We start from the raw sequence: 20,132 nt of genomic DNA, 5'->3' as shown, positions 1-20,132 counted from the left end.
AAACTCGCATATGGTAAAAACAAATTAGTAACTAGCAGAAATAGCCAATGTTTCTCTTTTGGATGTAAAATTATTTAGGTAGTTCCAAAGTATAACATTAGGAACCTCTAAGACTCTTAATCGGCATTGCCAGTGAAATAGGTTAGCCGTAATTAGCAAAAAGCCAAAAAAGCCAATATTTCCGGTATATTTCCAGAAAAGTCTGCTTTCTATTGAGAAAAAAAAAGTCTATTCAAAAAAGCCTGCTTTTTTGCATCTCTACACAACATATTTATTTTTCCTATGTATTGAGACTTTAGGTCCACCCTGTATTTCAGATTTTGTAGTAGGTGGATTTTCTGAATGAGAGTTGGCAATGATTCTCTCACGAGAACTCCCAATGATGATGATCCAGTTGGTACACTGTAGTTCGTTGAAGTTCTCTTATTTATATGCATACACTACAGTCCTGTTTAACCAAATTTCATGGGACCGAAGGTGCTTCAGTTGAACGAAAATTCGATTAAACGGAATAAAGGTTTTCTGATATACAGTACGTACATTTTATTACGTACAGTATTTTGATATACAGTACATATGTATTTCAGTGTGTAGGTATAAACAAAAAGCTTACAATAATGCGTAGTCATTTAACTCAAGAACATGAATTACAGTAACATTAAGTAAAAATAGACAGGGATGGGGGAGTGGGTGACTACAGCCAACGCATTGTAACAATGAACTTACTCTTTGATAAGAACTAACTGTTAGACCAAAACAAAGGCAAAAGTGCTTCGTCGGTGCTCCCACATAAAGCAAGGTCACGCACGAATAACGGCTATTTTAGTGATTCAGTTAACCCGGAAATTCAGTTAATCGGGATTCGGTTAAAGAGGACTGTAGTGTATTACATTTCTATTTGTGGATTTATTTCACTTTGACATAATTTTCAAAAAAAATCTGAGAAAATTAAACATATGGAAACTGTTTAGAAGGTAAAAAAAATTAGTATTGGTGTCAGTTTAAATGTTGGACTTTTACTGATGCCGATATCGATTCCAATATGTCAATTTCGGCCAATATTCACATATCGGCAATCCCCTTTATCACATACCTCAAGGAAACACATTTTTGGAAAACAAAGACTGGGGGGTGGGGAAGTAAGCCAATTTAAGATTTTAATGAAGGAAAATAATGTTTTCTTAATACACCTACACAAAGAAAATCAACCTGTACCTATCTGGATTTAAATTATAAAGAAGATGTAGAAATGTTTCGAAGGAAACAATTTCAAAGAAAATTCTCAAAACAGTTTAACTAAAAAAAATGATTTGGAACAGAAAGTAGTTGAAAGCAGCTTCACAATATCCACACAAATGAAGAAAAGTAATTAACAGAACTCCATCCTTCCTTCATATGATTCTTGGTGTACCAACAACTCACACACAGGGTACCCCACTATGACCCTTATTGCAACTTTTGCTTATCCCACATACAAAGTCTCCAAGTATTGAGTTGAAATCCTTACTATAATATGCACGAGGTGAAACAAAAAATACGAGTGTGTTCGGAATATTGAATATTGTGCTGCAAGTTGTGATGCAGGGAATTTATATCCCAATGTTTCAATAGAATGGGAAGCGGGTGAATTACACAGATGGATTATTGAAATGGAGCATGGAACACACACAGTGAGATGTGCAAATTACAATTATTTTTGTTTTTCTTGTGGGTGTATTTCAGAGTAGAATTATTATTCTTTTAGTTTACACTTGTTACAAGCATATAAATACATATTTTGATGTAACGTTTCAGGACGACCCACTCTCCCTTTATCAGATATTTATCTTTAGTTTGATACATGTAACAATAAATATGAAGAAGCAGTTATACAATGAATCTTATATGCTCGTAACAACTGTGAACTACAAGAGGAATAATTATTTTTATGTTTCATAGTAAAGTTTATCATCAAATTAATGGGTTATTTATGGGAAACTGTATCTGGATTTTTTCCCATGTTTCCTCATTACATTGAATCTCAAATCTGATAGATGTGGATATCATATTTTACATTATATAGTGCTGGTAATAATGAAAGAATACCATCATTGATGTATTTCAAATGTTTAATGAAGCACACCCTTGCATAAAGAACACCCAAGAACAATGTGATTTCCTTATTGTATCTCATCTAGTCTTTATTGTTCATGCCAATTCAGAACATTCCCGTACAACAATGGACAATGTGTTTTTTTTTAAACATTATGGTCAACCAATGAAGAAATTATAAAGAAAAGGAAAAAAATCCAGAATAATGAAGAAAAATGGTTTTAATTCTAGTCGGATCAACCAAATTAGGAAATTGGTTTCAAAAAAATAAATGGAATAAGAAATTAAGTTCATTTGTATTTTATTCCACAATAATAAAATTGTAAAACGTTTTAAGGAATTTGACTTGTTTTCAAATCTCCAATAAATTTGGAATCCATAATTAATGAATATAAAATGTGAGAAACTTTTTTCGGGTGTGAAATCCAAACGTGTAAATGATATAATTAGTTTGTTCAAAGGAATATGTAGGCTTAACATCAAGAAAAATGGGAAAGAGAAGCTTGCCAGCTCACATCAGTTAAAGGTAACAAGGTAAGAATGTGTATGTATCATTTCTGTAGCAAAGCTATATAGCCAGCCAAACTGCCAGCGAAAAGAGTTCACCAGTCTGAGAAATCGTAAGGTAGCTATTTCATCGTTCAACTTTGACTTTCAAAAATGAGCGAAAATCGCTTGGCAGTTACTTTTAACTTGCTGTCAAGACTATGAGCTAAAATTCACTTGGCAGTGATTTCGTTGTGCAGCAATTTTTCCATTTCCACTACATGTGTGAAAAGTTACTTCTTTGGGGCCAGTTCATTAACCATTCACTCGACAGATGGCACTGAAAGCAGTGGGTGCTTTGTTTTGTTCAAGATGCAAGTCACCAGTTCCAGTCCAGTTCCCTGGTTGGTTTGTTCAGCAATATGCGTAAATCACGGTTTCACTGCCTACGAAGAAATTAAATCACTGGAGATGATTGTGATTTTTTGATCACCAGTGAAAAATAGCAGCTAGTGAATTTCTTACCCATCGTTAGTTTCGTGGCTATTTAAACCTATTAAACTATTGAAAATATCTAGACAACAGCAATAGAAAAAACATATGAAGATTTACTAGAAGGAATTCTAAGCATATGTAATTTTTCAGATTTTGGAATATCATAGCAATTTTTTGAAAGGAAACAAATTTCAAAAACAACTTTGCTTACATTGGCCAAATGTTCAGCTGAGCCTTAAGGGTTAACTAAACTTGTTATTCACGAGAATAAAGTATATTCAACATTGTTATTAAATGGACAAAAATAAACTGTAAAAACATTTTAGATAGAATATCTTTCAGAATTTCAATCTCGAACTCAAGAATCTTGTTAAAAAAAAAATTGAACTTATTTTCATTCCCAAATTCTGGAAAGTACAAATACATTTGATTTTCTCTGACATTTCCACTCCTAAGTTTATTTCCATGACTTTACAAGGAATGATAAATTTACAAATGTGTATTAATACTTACATCAAGATGTTCAAAAGTATGCATGCTATAATCCAATTCAACTTTTGAAGTACAATCTGGTCTCTTTGGTCCACTCTCCTCCATAACAGGAGATATGTGATCCTTTATTCTGCAAAAAAAAGTAGAAAAAAAATGTCAATATGATGTAACCGGGTACTTAACAGTAATTTCTTACATTACAAATACAGAGCAAAATAGTCAATAGAGAATGAATGAAAATTAATTTATATTTATTCCAATCTGAATATATTCTTTCTTAATTTCTTAAAAGGATCCATTTTTTAATCTGTTATCAGAATTACGTGGTGAATGGTGGCCATCTGGATGTGCAGAAAATCCAGACAATTGGAAACTTAAAAAAATCTTCTTATGACACATGTTGGGGCAACCATGTCAAGGTCATCTTAGGAAAAAAGAGGATCAGGTTGGAAGAGGAAGGAAATGCTAGAAACCCATTATATTGGGAGTGCTCATATTTATAAAAAAAGGGAAAAAGTTATATTTTTCCAACTACTAGTATTTTTTTTCTTGCAGCACTGCACTTTTGAAAAGCATGCCCTTGAAGCACCATCCTGGGTGACTTACAGGAAGGAGAGGCTCCCATCCAATGAAGGTCAAATACAAATTTGTATGTATTTTGGCAATAAATTTGGCAATAAATATGGCAATAGTTCAATATTTTTGGGGGGAGGGAACAGTTAAGGGGAACGGCTCACTGAGGGGAAACATATCCACATCTAATATCCTCTTCTGAATGATTGATTTGGTTAATTTTACTTTGCTCTGGGCAAACCTGTCTTTTACAGGAGTAAGTGAACCATGACTCATAGTGTGTGAAGCATCCATTGGTTAAATTTAAACATACACACAAAAATTGCAGGAAAATAATTTAAAAAAAGGATGGTTTAGTTTTAAGTTCTTAAAGCAGTAAGTAACGCAATGAGCAAATTCCTCTAACATACAACAGAATGTACATGTTGATCTATGTCGGGTGTCACAAAATTAAATGAAACTTTGAAGAAAAGAGCCCACCTTATTAGCACTTATAGTGCGGTTGGAAAGCAAGAAAAAATGAAAGGAGAACATGGGCGGATACTACAGGGTGGCTCAAAAAGTCACTTAACACCCTCGGTAAAAGGGCACTGCAGCGTGCAACACGGAAAGGGTGATGACCAATTGTTGCCAGGCCAAGGGGGAACCACACTAACGCCACCCACGGAATCGGCGGCCATCTTGATGTCCGACATCTTGAATTCAACTTTAGAATTTTAAATGGGAAGGGGTGATATGATATATCAAATCAGGCTAGAATTTCACGAGAAATGCAATGGTGAAGGTTTTTTTCGACGTATCTTTAACCAGTAAAAAGTTATGACTGAATTCTTGTACCAATTTGACACCTCCTTTTCGAGGTGTTACAAAAGCGCCTTAAAATTTGAGAGTTGTGCATTATGAATGGTTGTCGCGAACAATTACAGTGTGACGTTTCCATTAAATGAAAAGTCCTTCACAGTGACAAGGCTAATGTTTATGGTCATAAGGAAGTTCATAAACAGAATATTCATTGCTTTTTATCTGATAACTAATTTTCGACAGATCAATGCTGAATGGTTAGTGCTGGTAAGTTAATGGTGTGGCGTGCTGTGTGGAACACGATTGGTTAGTCAATTTTCCATCAACGCAACCTTAAATTCTTAGGGCTACTTGGATTTGTTAAATAAACAGTTTTTTCATCCTTGCTTATGAAAGAAGGTACTTTTTACAGAGTTTTTTTCAATAGGGAGGAACACCAGAACACTATGGGTACATTGTGAAGCAGTTTCTGTCCAAAGTTAGTTATCAGATGACAAGGGTTGAATATTCTGTTTATGAACTTCCTTATGAACATAAACATTAGCCTTGTCACTGTGAAGGACTTTTAATTCAATGGAAGCGTCACACTGTAAATTGTTCGCGACAACCATTCATAATGCACAGCTCTTCGTGGATGTATCCGATTAAAATCGTGTGCAATGGCATGTGAACTTCTCTCCTTAGACATCACTTTGATCTCGATGCATTACCAATGCGCTAAACAAATTTTAAGGCATTTTTCTAACACTTTGAAAAGGAGCAAATTGGTACAAGAATTCAGTCATAACTTTTTACTGGTTAAAGATACGTCGAAAAATCCTTCACCATTGCATTTCTCGTGAAATTCTAGCCTGATTTGATATATCATATCACCCCCTTCCCATTTAAAATTCTGAAGTTGAATTCAAGATGGCGGACATCAAGATGGCTGCCGACCACGCGGGTGGCGTCAATGTGGTTCCCCCTTGGCCTGATAACGATTGATCATCACCATTTCAATGTTGCACGCTGCAGTGGCCTTGTCGCGAAGGTGTTAAGTGACTTTTTTGAGCCATCCTGTACATAAATTCCCGAACCTAAAATGACCCACCCCAAGTTCTTAAGCCCTCGTTTGTCTGTAATGGCATCATCAAAATGGCAGTCATGACAAAGATTCTATTCCTGAAACTTCTTACTTAATTGCAGTAATTTATCATTCATGACATCTTATTTCCACCTAATTTGCAGGTCATAACCATATTATAATAAGTTTAAAATAAAAATTCCCACTATATCAAATAACATTAGATATGGCAGCCAATGGCCGCACAATGTATAAAAATAACCCTTTCAGCTATGTGATCATGTATCGGATCAAACCTTATGTTTTTGAGGTTCCAGAATTCAATGGTAGCATCCAAAATAGTGTTAAACTACGCCATGAAATAGTACTAGTTCAATTTTTGACAATCTGTATATATACAGGGTGTTTCAAAAGTCTGACACCATAGGACAACTGCATTATTAGTGGAGATGGTGAAAAATGGAAAGAGGGGAAAGTTGTTGGAAACATGAGGTTTCAAATAAAATGTGTTTGAATTTCCAATGTAGCATTGTTGATATAAAATTCCATAGTCGCTGAAGAACATGAATGGTTCATTGACCTCCTTAATAAATGAATGTTACCAGATGATTGTAATGAAAAAGAAACTGCACATTTAGACATCTACTTTTTTAGAGTAGAAAATGGAGATTCATTTATAAAACCCATAAAAATTATAACAAAATGGCAGAATATTGCACTAAATATAAGGTATTTATATATATGTCAAATCGGCAAAATTATTGGTAATTATACTCATAAACCAATGCACCGATATGCCTATATAGTCAATACCAATAGAGTACTGAATAATCTGCCTCATTCCTAATTTGTATTCATGAAAAAGTTTGGAGTTAAACACTTTTTAAAATTAATTGAGCAAAATAGTTTTTATGCAAATTCCCATTACTGATTTCGAGACAAAGAACTAGTACTTACTTAATACCATCTCTTGCTAGGAGTATCATGGTACTTATATAAAGATCCACATCTGCTAACGGTTGCTCTGCTTGCTTACAGTCCTTGTCCTCCGCATACAGACGAGACTCTAAATCCGTGTCACCTTCAACGGTGAGCCATTTCTGATCGATCACCATCTTCTGCCTTAACAGCTCATGATACAAGTTGTCAATCATCTCTAGTCTTTTCTCTTGTTCAATCAGGGCTATGAGATCATATGGGCGTCGAAGATGGAACACGGAATCCATCTGGAGAGAGAGAAAAGAGGAAATTATTGATTTAACTTACACTGCAGTGTTTGAATTAAAGAAAATTTGGAGACTTATCTGCTGCACATCCGTATTTTAAACTATATAACAGAATTAATTCATGTTACGGCACTTAAAATATGCGGTAATATATTAATATACTCATGAAACATGCTCACATGTCCACATACCTGTTTATTTTATTTGATATTTCGGTGACCATTCAAGGAACTTCTAATATGCGGGTCATTCCATGCCAAATGAACAAAGTCGGAATTTTCTGAAACTCTACTATTTGGTAGTATTCATGAAGATATGAAATCCTGAAAAATAGTAGATTCCTTTGTGGCGTAGTTATGGAGTTTTGGGGGCTTGAAAGTACAAAAAATTGTCGATTTTTAGTCTGCGCTCGAGATTTTCATGGATAATTACTCTTACCCTAATTGACGTAGAGAGCTGGTTGTAGTCTTGTTTGAAAGGACATGAAATAAGCTTTCCAACAGTGTTTCACATCACTATATTTAGAATAAAATCTTTTCAAGATCAGCCACTTTGACCTTTAGACCTTGAACGTTTGAAGATGCATATCTGGGATTTAATTGGAACTGAAATATATTGTTAACACAAGGTTACACTATAACATAATTGAATTTGAAGTTGGGACGATTATGGGATAATTAAAGAAAAACAATTTAATTAGTAAGTGTATTTTTTTCATCCGGTCATTTCTAGTGGTAGTTTGCAACACTGGTGTTATTTACATTTAAGAATAATATGATTATCTACAGTAATGAAAAATGGACAAGAATGTTTGTTTCCTGAGAAATAACTTACATGCACCATAGTTCACAGGTTGTTTTTCAGTATTCATTCATTCAGTCCTTGCATGACAAGCTGGATTTCGTCCATTGTTAAAGTGTACCTTCTTCTTGTAGCAGTGAAAGGATCCACTTTTGTTAGAACATTGCACGTTGGGACCCAACAAATGTCCAGTTGGACCAAATGGGGACATAAAAATTATCCTGATGGCCCATGAGGTTGAAGAAAGTTAATTTGTACATCACCGGTGTCTTCAGACACTTTCTGAACGCACAATAACCACCAGTTGTTGTTATTATATACACAAGTAAAATATCCAGTAATATCTGTAAATTCTAAGGCATTTGAACATATAATGAAACTATGTTCTATAAATTCATCACATGCAGAATAACGTTTCATATGTATGACATCTTTTGTAAGGTCCAAAGGTCAAAGTGGATGATCTTGAAAAGATTTCCTGGAATGGAAATCGGTCTCACAACATAGAAAAATTATTCTCATGGCAGGCAGCATTGGTGAAATTTTTGCGATTTTTGTAGTGCTGCTGCTCCATCAGAAAAATATCTTGGCCTAGTTGTCAGAACCAAATTTATCCTTCAAAAATGTAATAAGTACTTTCTGGAGTAAATGAACTAATGCTGTATCATGTTATCTGATATGGCAACCAAAGTAATCAAAGTATGGTAATCAAAGTATTGGGATTTCCATAATAAATACTGAATGGATGTATTGTTGTTGCTTGACCATTATTCCAGTAAAAACCTTGTGAGGCATCTTTCAAACCACAGGAGTTTCTGCAGAATCACAAAGCACAATGTAGTGCCTATGAAGAACTGTTTCTTTCAAATGCTTGAGAAATTAAGCTTGTTGGCATGAAAGAATTTCCGATCAGGTGCACATTTTTTCGACTAGAATTTCTATGAATTCTGCAGGCTTCATTGATGTTTGAAGTGTTGATCTGTCTGTGGATATCCAGTTTGTTCCTGCTTTGGTGTTAATTTCTAAGTGATACTTATTAATTTCAAAATATAGACTGTCAAGGTTTCCACGGATCTCACAATCTTCAAGGTTTTCTAATCTGGATGATGCCATGATGCTGGTGATCTAAGTATATTATTTTAAAAAAAGTCACCTCAAATTAAAACTGTCACACTAAACACACTATCTATTCAACATTCTACCACACTTGTTTCAAATAAGACTCATGCACACATTCTTCACTTTTCTAGTTGCAGAAGTATTGTACATGTTGCAGAAGTATTGTACATTAGCAAGTCTGCAATGCAATAGTGTAGTGTTGCAAACTCCCACTAGAAATGACTGGCTGAAACAATACACTGATACTAATTAAATTGTTTTTCTCTAATTATCCCATAATCGTCCCAACTTCAAATTCGGTTATGTTATAGTGTAACCTTGTGTTAACAATATATTTCAGTTCCAAGGAAATCCCAGATATGCATCTTCAAAAGTTCAAGGTCCAAAGGTCAAAGTGGATGATCTTGAAAATATTTTATTCTAAATATAGTGATGTGAGACACCGTTGGAAAGCTTATTTCATGTCCTTCCAAACAAGACTACAACCAGCTCTCTACGTCAATTAGGGTAAGAGCAATTATCCATGTAAGTCTCGAGCGCAGACTAAAAATCGACAATTTTTTGTACTTTCAAGCCCCCAAAACTCCATAACTATGCCACACAGGAAGCTACAATTTCTCAGGATTTCATATCTTCCTGAAGACTACCAAATAGTAGAGTTTCAGAAAAATCCGAGATGGTCGGGTCAGAAATGACACTTTTTTTTGTTGTTGTTGTTGATTTGGCAAGGAATGACCCATGCATGGTGTCAGTAGTCACAGAAATTAATCTAATAGAATAAACAGGTACGTCGATACATAAGCATGTGTCTCATGTATATCGCCACAATTAAAATTAAGAAATTAAAAAGACTGTTTTAGAACAGTGAACTAAAATGCCCTCAACTAACTATCTACACCAGACCCAAAACATAAGTCGATAAACTTTAGTCATTTCCTTTTTGTTCATTATTCATCGCCATCATGACTCTTTCATAATGTGTAGTTACACTTACATTCTTGCTATGTTGTGTTTGATTGTAATAAAGCTGGAAATACATGTTATTCATAAATTACACTGTACTACTGGGGGCCTCCCCAATGGTGCAGTGGTGCGTCACCGCCTTGTAATCAAGGGGTCCCGGGTTCGATACCCGGTGGAGGCACAAGTGATTCAGATCCCAGATAAACTGTAGGTCCAGTCCCGATTAGCCTTACTGTGCATAAACTGGACTAAAACACCAATTCAACACTGTACTACCCTGTGCATGCTTCCTCTTCTTCATTTCTATCAAGATTCAACAATTGTTCATTAGCTCGACCTTTGGCCTATACCAAAGCCATTTTCAAAATTTCCTTCCCTTTTGAAAACTGCTATGATACTCCAATATCTGAAAATTGCATCTGCTTAGAATTCGTTCCAGAGCGTTCACATAAATCATTGTGTGGTTCACCTTCGCTGTTGTAGATATTTGCAACAGTTTAACAGGCTTATGTGACCAAAAAACAATTGTGGAAATTTTGAAAACGGCTTCAATTGGGTTGGCCAGAAGTTCAGCCCAGTCTTGAGGGAAGGGTAAACATCCATCTTTCCCCTTCTGGTAGTCTAAAATCAAGTGGTGTCTCCTCCTAGGGATGTCACAATGTAAAAATAAGATTGATTGCTTATAAATGATTTTTCGTAAATGCGATAACACCAAAAATGTTAATTGTTGCAATGAAAAAGGGTTTATGCATGTGCATAGACATGTGCTAAACACATATTTAATGCATCTGAAATCGCGAAATAACGTGAATTTGACAGAAAATTAGAATCGTGGCTATTTTCGCGAATTTCAACACATTTTGTGTTTAAATCACGATAAATGCCGCGAAAATTCAACATTTCTTGTGTAAATATAATGCACTATATATAACATGTATATCTCTATAACATGAACGTTTTCCAAAATTTTATCCTTCCAAAAAACTATAGTGGTGTTACACGTGGAATAATTGAATTGAATTGACTTTATTGCTGGGCGAGGTTCAGCTGTTGCTGGTCTACATGAAACCAGCTGTCAAATAGTGCTTTCCCGCGATTTTGCACTTATCGGAATGTTCTACATCACAGATCAAAGCGACGAATTTCTAAGGGAAGGGGAGGTGCAAACCTACAATCACATAGAAGTTATAACATGGGTATTTGACGCGCTAGAAACCTTTCCCATCACCGAGCAAAGTGACGTCGTTTTAGCGGAGATCAAGTGCATACCTCCCGTCAGACCATCGCCGTAACATCGGTGTTTGTCAAGCGAGAAATAACTTCCTCAAAAACAGTTTCCAATGTACGAATCATGAACAGGCGTGGGCAATGTGACTTACAAATTAAAATATAAGTTCAAAATCACAATGAAGATATAATTTTAGGTATATTTGGAGGGGAAATGTTCTAAAATTACAAGCGCGAATTTGGGGGAAAATAACACTGAACACCCACCACACTCATAAATGCATTTTGGATTAAATATAGTCAGGTCATTTTTCATGTTCGTGAAGAAAAGTCACGTACAATTAACAGAAATCAATGAATTTCCAGCAGGCAAACACCCCATTATATTTCACTGTAAAAAATAGAGAACTTTAGTTAAATGAATGCGATTTTTAAAAATGCAAATGCTAGGGAAAAGTTAATCGAGGCTAACAGTGATACCCAACATATCTTCCCGAGTATCGGAGATAGCACTATCTAACCTTTGCGCACCATCGCGGTTCTTTTTTTTCTTATGCCGACGTATCACCTAACGTTTAATAATATAAGACGGACAGCGATAAGATACGCGAAAGACATGCTTAAAAAGCGAAAAAAGGAGAGAGCGCAATATTCATCCAGTGTTGCAATTACAAAAATAGACACCAAGGCCGATGAAAAACCTTAAGTAAGTCGTTTGTATTCAAACAACGTGAAATCACGCACGCCGCACAGCTGTTTAGGTATGCGGTAGCTCCTGTTATTGCATGATTGCATAAAACTAATGGATTGCTCGATGGCGGGCTGTGACGTACTGGGCAGACATGTGATTTTCAGACGAAAAAGAAGTGGGCGGGGCAAATTTTGCTTTTTAAGGTCACTCGTCGTAAAACATAAAACAGCTCGGTGCCCCATAGAGATGTTTCGTGGAGTTCTGGTAACATTGCTCAACAACACACATACACACACGTTCGTAAACACGTGCGCGCACACACACACACACACACACACACGGAGAAAAAGGGAGAAGAGGCATAGAGGGCAGTGAGTGGGAGATACAGACAGACCAGAAGAGGCAGAGAGACAGACACAGAGAGAGATTGGGGAGGGAGGTGTGAGAGCCGGAGAGGGGAAGAGGTATGGTAAACCAATAGGTGATTCTGGAATTATTTTGAATGCTGATCACGCACATGATATCCCCCCCCCCCATTACGTCAGGATATTCCACAATCAAAATTCTCATATTCGCCATTCCATTACGACTATTACAGAACGCAATAAAATAAATTTAAACAAAGGAAATTTCGTTTGTTTACAAACCAATAGGTGATTACGGAAGTATTTTGAACGATGATGAGGGATATGACAAATTTCTTCCCATCACGTCAGAATTGTCCCTTAGATCAAGATTTTTCTTCACGTCATTAAGTTCAATCAACCCACTACATTTTAACATTGAGTTTTGGACATTTTGTGAAGGAAATTTTTATGAGGGATTTCGAAAATGGAACTTGCGTAATCAAAGTTTACAATTTTCATGTCAATGTGTCTTGTGAAGATAGAAGGTGGATTAAGTTATTACTATTCTATGTGCATTTATAGTTCAAAATTGAAGGATTTGTATTGTAGATAGCCAATATTTTACCACGATCCAAACAGAGCCATCTATTGGGGAAATGATGGAACTACGCATTTTATTGTGAAATTAATTAGACGTGATAGGTAAAAATGGATTTCATTTTTGGAATCGGCATACTGCAATTATTCAGAGACAACATACATCTGCGAGTCATCCAAACCCATGCAGGCTGATGATGTTTTCTCTGTACTTTTGATTAATCGCAACATCGAGAAAGAAATAGTGATTACATGAAACTGATGATGCTGGTGGTTTTATAAGATTTGTGTTGATGAGGTTGACGAAGGGATACTCTCAAAAGGAGATAAAAGTTTGGCTAAACTTAAGTTCCCTTCATGCATAAATAGGCTAATCGGTACTGGACCTACTGCTTTCAAAGCGGGATCTGAAAACCCGTGTAATGTGCCTCAACTGGGCATAGAACTAGAGATTCCTTGAAAACGTTAACTACTCCTCCACAAAGAAGCTCTCCAACCACGACCATACGATCTCAAACAACCAATTTGCACATATCCTTCTTTTGAAGTACACATTCTCCGAACACTCTGCAGGAAAGAACAGCTTCTGAACTTCTGCTTCGCTCTGATAAGATCTTGTGAACATCTGTTTCTCGCCCAAGCTGATGACCAAACGGAATCTTCTATCAGCACATCCAGCGCTGTGACATTTGTGGTGTGACACGGATTTGTGGTGTGACACGGAACAAGATATGAAAATACTTCTTTTTCCCTTGTCCCCCTGCTAATTTGCCGTACGATTTTTTACTGGTTCATCAGATGGAGAATGAATGATAACATCAAATTAATCAGAAAATATTAGGAAATTGTCATCTGGATTAAAAACCGGAACCTTAGGTCTGGTCACCTTAACCCGACCTTTTCAACCTTCATGAGTAAATTCATTATTTAAAAATTCGATGGGCCGATTCAAATTTTATTCGTAAATATACCTATCTATTTTTTTAACGTTATACATTAATTAATATGTACCATTGAAATTAAATATTAATAAATTATGACATATCAAAAAAAATAGTTCCATTATGTCTAGGCTTGTTGACATGGCAACATACAGGGCTACTATAAATGATTCATTCGATTTCAAAACACCGTATTTTCCAAAGTATTGCACATGCAGATATGAATGATACATAAAAATAACTGTAAACTCACCAAGTTTGCATTGTGACACATCAGTTGACAGCACGAGGGTAGTGCCTGTACAAAATGGCGACAAACAGAGAAAAGAGTTTTTGTGTGTTGGAATATGCGAGATGTTCATCTGTTATTGCAGTGCAGCGTGCATTCAGAAAAGAGAGTACAGAAAAGAACCACCATGTAAACAGGGCATTTTGCGGTGGTATCGGCAGTTTAAGGACACTGGTTGCCTGTGTAAACAGAAAAGTAGGGGTCGAGTTATTTTCATGTATCATTCAATGTGAAGAAAACTTGGTGAGTTTAAAGTTATTTTCACGTATCATTCATACACGTATGCGCAATACTTTGGAAAATACAGTGTTTTCAAATCGAATGAATCATTTATAGTAGGGGAAGGATTAACGCGTTCAAAGCCTTCAAAGAGGTTTAGTAAACATTTTGCACTAACTGTATAATTATAAATAAACAACATTTCAAACTTTAGTCCAGTTTTGAAATTTGTGTTAATAGGTGTTTTAAAAATAACTAACAAAAATGTACTAAAAATAATATTAAGTTTAATGCAATTAACGTAGATTGAGCCAATATTTACATCCAAACTGTTTAAGAGAAATGTTGTTACTTGTAATTTAAATGCGATTATTAAACACAAAAAATAACAAATTGGGCCGTGGTAAGTTGAACACCGCCCATTACTTCTGTATATACAGGGTCCGTTCTGACAGTATCCCAACTTATTTATTTGCAAACAATTTATTGATGACAATTACAACTGCTGTCAATATTCTTCAATGTAGGCACCTTCAGCCTCAATACAGCGAGTATAGCGACTTTTCCACTGTTCACAGCAGTCCTGGAAGTCCTTGACTTACATCCTCTTTAATGCTGCGGTCGTGGCAGCTTGAACCTCTTCAATTGATGCAAAACGCTTCCCCTTGAGCACCCTTTTGACTTTGGGAAACAAAAAGAAGTCGCCGGTGCCAAGTCCGAGCTGTAAGGGGGATGAGGCAGCGTTGCCACGCGTACGTTGGCCAAAAACTCACCTAGCAAAAGCGCTGTGTGAGCCGGCGCGTTGTCGTGGTGAAGCACCCACCTGTTGGCGATGTCACACCGGACGCGCTGGACCCTCTGTCGGAGACGCTAAAGCACTGTTTTGTAGTAAGCTGCATTCACGGTGGTCCCAGTAGGTACAAACTCTTTGTGCACGACCCTCTTCGCGTCGAAAAAGACAAGGAGCATTGTTTTCACCTTTGATTTTGACATCCGGGCCTTCTTTTGACGAGGGGACGCGGGGGTGTGCCATTCTGAACTTTCTATCTTGCTTTCGGGGTCGTAAGCCTCCCGTAGCATGGTTAAAGTCTCCGTAAAGTTTCTTTTCAATTTAACACAAAATTTCACAGCGTATTGGTGTTCCAAAGTCCGCTCCATTTTCACCAAATCCACCTCAACCACTGCTCGCAGGCAACTGAGCGAGGCCTTGTTTTGAAGGTTAAGGTCCCCACTGCCACCTGGCGCAGCTACCCGAACCCTCGACCGATTCTCGCGCCGCGCTGCGGACAGTTCGGATACTCTCAGAACGGACCCTGTATACGAATGTCGTATTTCCATGCTCCTTGACAACTATAAATATCTGTTAATGAAAATGGTTGCGCAAACAAAATGACACATTTAAGGAGAGCATCTCACGGCCCGGCGTAAATGATGCCATGGCCCAGTATCGGGTTGCGGCCCAGCTGTTGAGAAACACTACCCTAAACTACCAAACAAAGCCTGATTGGGGCTCGGAAGTTGAAGACTTAAAAAATCTAAAAAAAAAATGACCTAAAAATAATTTTCACTCTTAATATTAAAGCTCGATTTTTTCATAAATTACAACATAGTAGTTGAATAATTAGACAAAACCGTTGTTTGGTGTTTTAAAATACTGAAGCAATGGGGGAAAAACATTAAGTGAGTTTTCTTTATTCTTACTTCAAGGTTTTTCTGAGACCGCCATTCACCTCTTTCAGAGTGGGCCTTGCACTATACACAGTAGTCGGTCATCTGAAAATATAGTTTTATTTCGCGTACATCAGATTATATATATTCTTTTAAAATATTGTGACCAAAACCCAAGATTAAAGCGATTATAGTGGCCAACAAGGGAACCTCAACGTATTTTAAGTGATGGAGGAAAAATAAATGTGCCACAATTAATTATTTACTCGACTGCAAAACTTTCAGTTAAAAATAATAGCTATTGTGCATTTCCTTAGGGATGGACGATTTCGGAAATTTTATATCGCGATATATCGTCAAGAAAATATAGTCAACAGTCGATAGGATACGATATTTTTTTCCGTATCGTGACGATATATCGTCTAGTTGATATCACCTGGACAATATTTTTTTCAATATCGCGATCGCCCAACACTAATTTTCCAATTACCGTATTTTCGATTAATGGGGAATTTGCTAAAAAGACCATGTCAGGAAATATAAATACATAAGTTATACTAGCAAATGCATTTAAAATTAATGAAACAACAGGGGAGAAGAAAAATAAACCTCAAAAATTCTGAAAAGTGAAATAGAGACGGCAAAAAAATCTGAAAAATGATGTCAAAGCCAAAAAAGGCCGAAAAATGCAAAGTAAAACAATGTTTTCTGGTTGTAACTTATGGGAAATGGACTGATATTAGGTTTAGCATTGTTTTCAAGTCTCGGAAAAAAAATATGATTTTTCATCAACTTCCGAGCCTCACTGACTTCTAATTCTAACAAAGGAAATTGTTTTCGGAAATCAGATAATGCACATAAATCAACTACAATTTCAAAAGCAAGCACGATCTACAATTAATAATTACACGTAATGTCAAACATTAAGGAGAAAACGTATTCTCTCTGCATATGAAGGAAGAGTTTCCTTTGTTAACCACACTATCAGCCATGCGAAGAGTCTATATAACAACTGACTAACATTAAAGGAAAGAGAAATTTATAATTCGTTGCATGGACGATTAGTATCCTTCACATTTACATATAACGAAAAAATAAACAAATTCCTGATGCAATCTGACTCAACACTGTTTTGCTTTCCATCAAGCAGTGTTACCAAATGCTGATGGTTCAATTAGAAGGTTGGTCAGCTTATTTATTTTATCCTTACACGTACATAAAAGAGCTCTAAATTTACGGCAGCTATCGTGGTCACAAAAAATGGCAACTTGGCCTCTTCTCCTCAAAAAACAGTTTTTTTTAGTTTTTTTTTAAAGTTCTTAGCCTGTAAGATTGATTGATTGAGTTGGTGTTTAAAGTCCGCTTTATGCACAGTAAGGCTAATTGGAACTGGACCTACAGTTTAAAGTGGGGTCCGAACCATTATGAGCCTCCACCGGTATCGAACCCGGGACGCCTTGATTACAAGGCGACGACGCTATCATTGCGCCAACGGGGAGGCTTTTTAGCCTGTAAGAATTCAATCCAATGTGGAAGAGACATTGATAGCCAAGTGTCTTCACTTACCAGTGGTGGCGCCAGAGTACGAAAGGGTATTTGCGCACCCCTTAATTTTCTTCCGCACACACTTTCAAAATCTAGTTTCAACCGAAAGCAAAAAATCAACCTCTTGAACGTAGCATTGGATGAAAGTGACTACATGATTTCGTTTCTTCTTTGTATGTATATCTTGTTCTTTTAAATAGAAGAATTTCAGGTTACACAGCCAATCTTTTTTTTTCTTTTTTACCAAACTGAACACTCAGTAGCTACTTTCTTGTTATTGTCACCTGTGTAACGTATTTTACATTTGATTAATAACTGAATTTTGTAACTATTAGTTGCATTGCAAAGGTTCAAAAAATGTTTTGAAAAACAAGGATGGGGTGTAAGGGATGACCCTTTCTGAAGACACTCAAAATGTCAACCTCTTTTACACGTAGTACATCCTGAACTGCATTTTGCAGACTAACGAGGTTCTGGCGTCAGGACTCACAGCCAGTCTAGTCCTCTGTGGAGCTTGTGTGCTGCCCATGTACGTTTGTGATTGTTCATTGTCGGTATACAAAATGAATAATTTACAATAATAGGCCAAATAAAACGTGGAATATCGATCACTGAACAGGTTTGAAAAAAAAAAGTCGTTTTCACGTTCAGAAGACACAATGGGCTCTTATGGGCAATGCTTTTCTTATGGGAAATACGAGAGCGCTGTTGTGAAATTTCTGGATTTACAAATTTAGCTTCAGTAAAATCGGTACCTGCAGTTTTGCAGGAAATTTTATAGAGAATACGATGGTGAACACAAAAAACTGGTAACTTGCTTACATAATTTTAGATAAATTAAAAACGAAAATTTTCTGTGAAAACACAATTTTTACATTGTTTTCATTCCTAACCTTGAAACATGCCGTAAAATTGAAGCATTCATTATTAAAAAAATTGACACTGTTTTTTAATTGTCATAGGTGATGGTGGTGCTCAGAATTTATCAATACTTTAAAGCATATTTGCATTAAAAAATATTCAAATAAAGTATGTGGAGACTTTTTATATTCGTGCAGTAGAAAATGTCGTCGCTGGCCATTTTTTGTTCTGTAATTCCAAGTAAAAACTTCCAGCGACAAAGTTGAGGAGAAAATAATGAAATTATTTTTTTTAACCACTCAAAGGTTCCCAGAAATATTACTTCCATGCATTTGGAGTTTCTTTTTAACCCGAACCGCGCGCGAAGTAAGGAGACGTTGTCTGGCCATCTTGAGCTGGCTCACCGCAGCATTCCGGCTATCACCACCAAGTTTTCGAGTTGTTATTTTATTTCCATTCAGTAAAAATATGAACTTCATGCAGTTTGTTATAATAGAATTGAAATTACTTAAATTTAATAATTGACAATTATTTCCAATGCTGCTGTTGTGAGCAACATTAGTGCTGTCGCAAATACACGTTATTTTTCTTTACATTACTGTCGACATTAATACTGAAATGAAGATCACCTTTCAGTTTCCAACTTACACATAAATTCATAGACACCATATTAACCTTTGAAAGGCTTTCCAACACGTGACAAAATATGGGGCTTCAAGATACTAGAAATATGACATGCCTTGCTTGAGTCATTCACGTCTTATCAGTTCACGTGGGCCATAACTCATTTGTTTGTTTGGGTTGCAACTTGAATCTAACCCATGTGCCAGGTTCCCCTTACTTGAGTGAGTGAGTGCTTTGGTCTGTTTAGACTTTTTCCCTCTCTCGAAAAAGTGTTTTCAGATGTGTGAGCGCTGTGATTTTTACTTTTTTAAGTGATTTCTGAAGTGTCATATTCTTGCATTACACTCGCGTGTGTAGTGATCGCAATGGATCATAGTAAAAAGGGTAACTGTAACGTTCACAGTATAATATTAATATTAATAATTACATATAATTATCATTATATATACAAAATATGTAACACCTTCATTGTGAAGGAAGGTCATCATTTCCCGGCGACATGAGCTAGCGCTGTATTGGCAACACTGTGCGGTTTCTCCATAACCGCCGTTGTGTCTTCTGAACTAGGGATGGCCAAACGGATCCGGATCCGGATCCAAAAGTTACAGATCTGGATCCGGATCCGAAAATTCCGGATCTGGATCCGGATCCAAAAGTTTCGGATCTGGATCCGGATCCGATAGTTCCGGATCTGGATTCGGATCCGAAAATTCCGGATCCGGATCCGAAAGTTCAGGATCCGAAAATCCGGATCCGAGAGTTTCGTATCTCAATCCCATTATAATATTACCACACCTTAAAAGGTATTATGATCTTCGATTACAAAGAAATTTTTCATTAGTTAGTCCTACAAGAATTTTTTTCAAGTGTTGTTCCTAAAATACTTTGCTAGGCATCGGCTAACACACACGTGCACAAAAATAATCTTACTTTTTTAACATAAAATGTCAGAGGTGATTTTGTCAATACCGTTGAAACGAATAGGAGTATGTATTAATTCGAATGTATGGAAA

At 36.3% G+C, this 20,132-nt stretch overlaps 1 protein-coding gene across 1 annotated transcript in view; it reads right to left on the bottom strand.

Moving 5' to 3' along the window:
• The window catches only part of LOC145997249 (tetratricopeptide repeat protein 17), a 164,778-nt gene that overhangs the window by 89,235 nt on the left and 55,411 nt on the right, over positions 1-20,132 (bottom strand). Inside the window, exons 2-3 of the mRNA XM_083134092.1 lie at positions 6,959-7,227; positions 3,586-3,694 (exon numbers count right to left, since the gene is read on the bottom strand). Coding sequence (XP_082990218.1) covers positions 3,586-3,694; positions 6,959-7,227 — 378 coding nt within the window. The remainder of the gene's footprint in view (positions 1-3,585; positions 3,695-6,958; positions 7,228-20,132) is intronic.

The sequence above is a fragment of the Lepisma saccharinum genome, chromosome 13, assembly GCF_977018435.1.
Source record: "Lepisma saccharinum chromosome 13, izLepSacc3.1, whole genome shotgun sequence".
NCBI classification, from domain to species: domain Eukaryota; kingdom Metazoa; phylum Arthropoda; class Insecta; order Zygentoma; family Lepismatidae; genus Lepisma; species Lepisma saccharinum.
The sequence above is the reverse complement of the archived record's forward strand: the minus strand, read 5'-3'. Positions and strand labels throughout refer to the sequence as shown.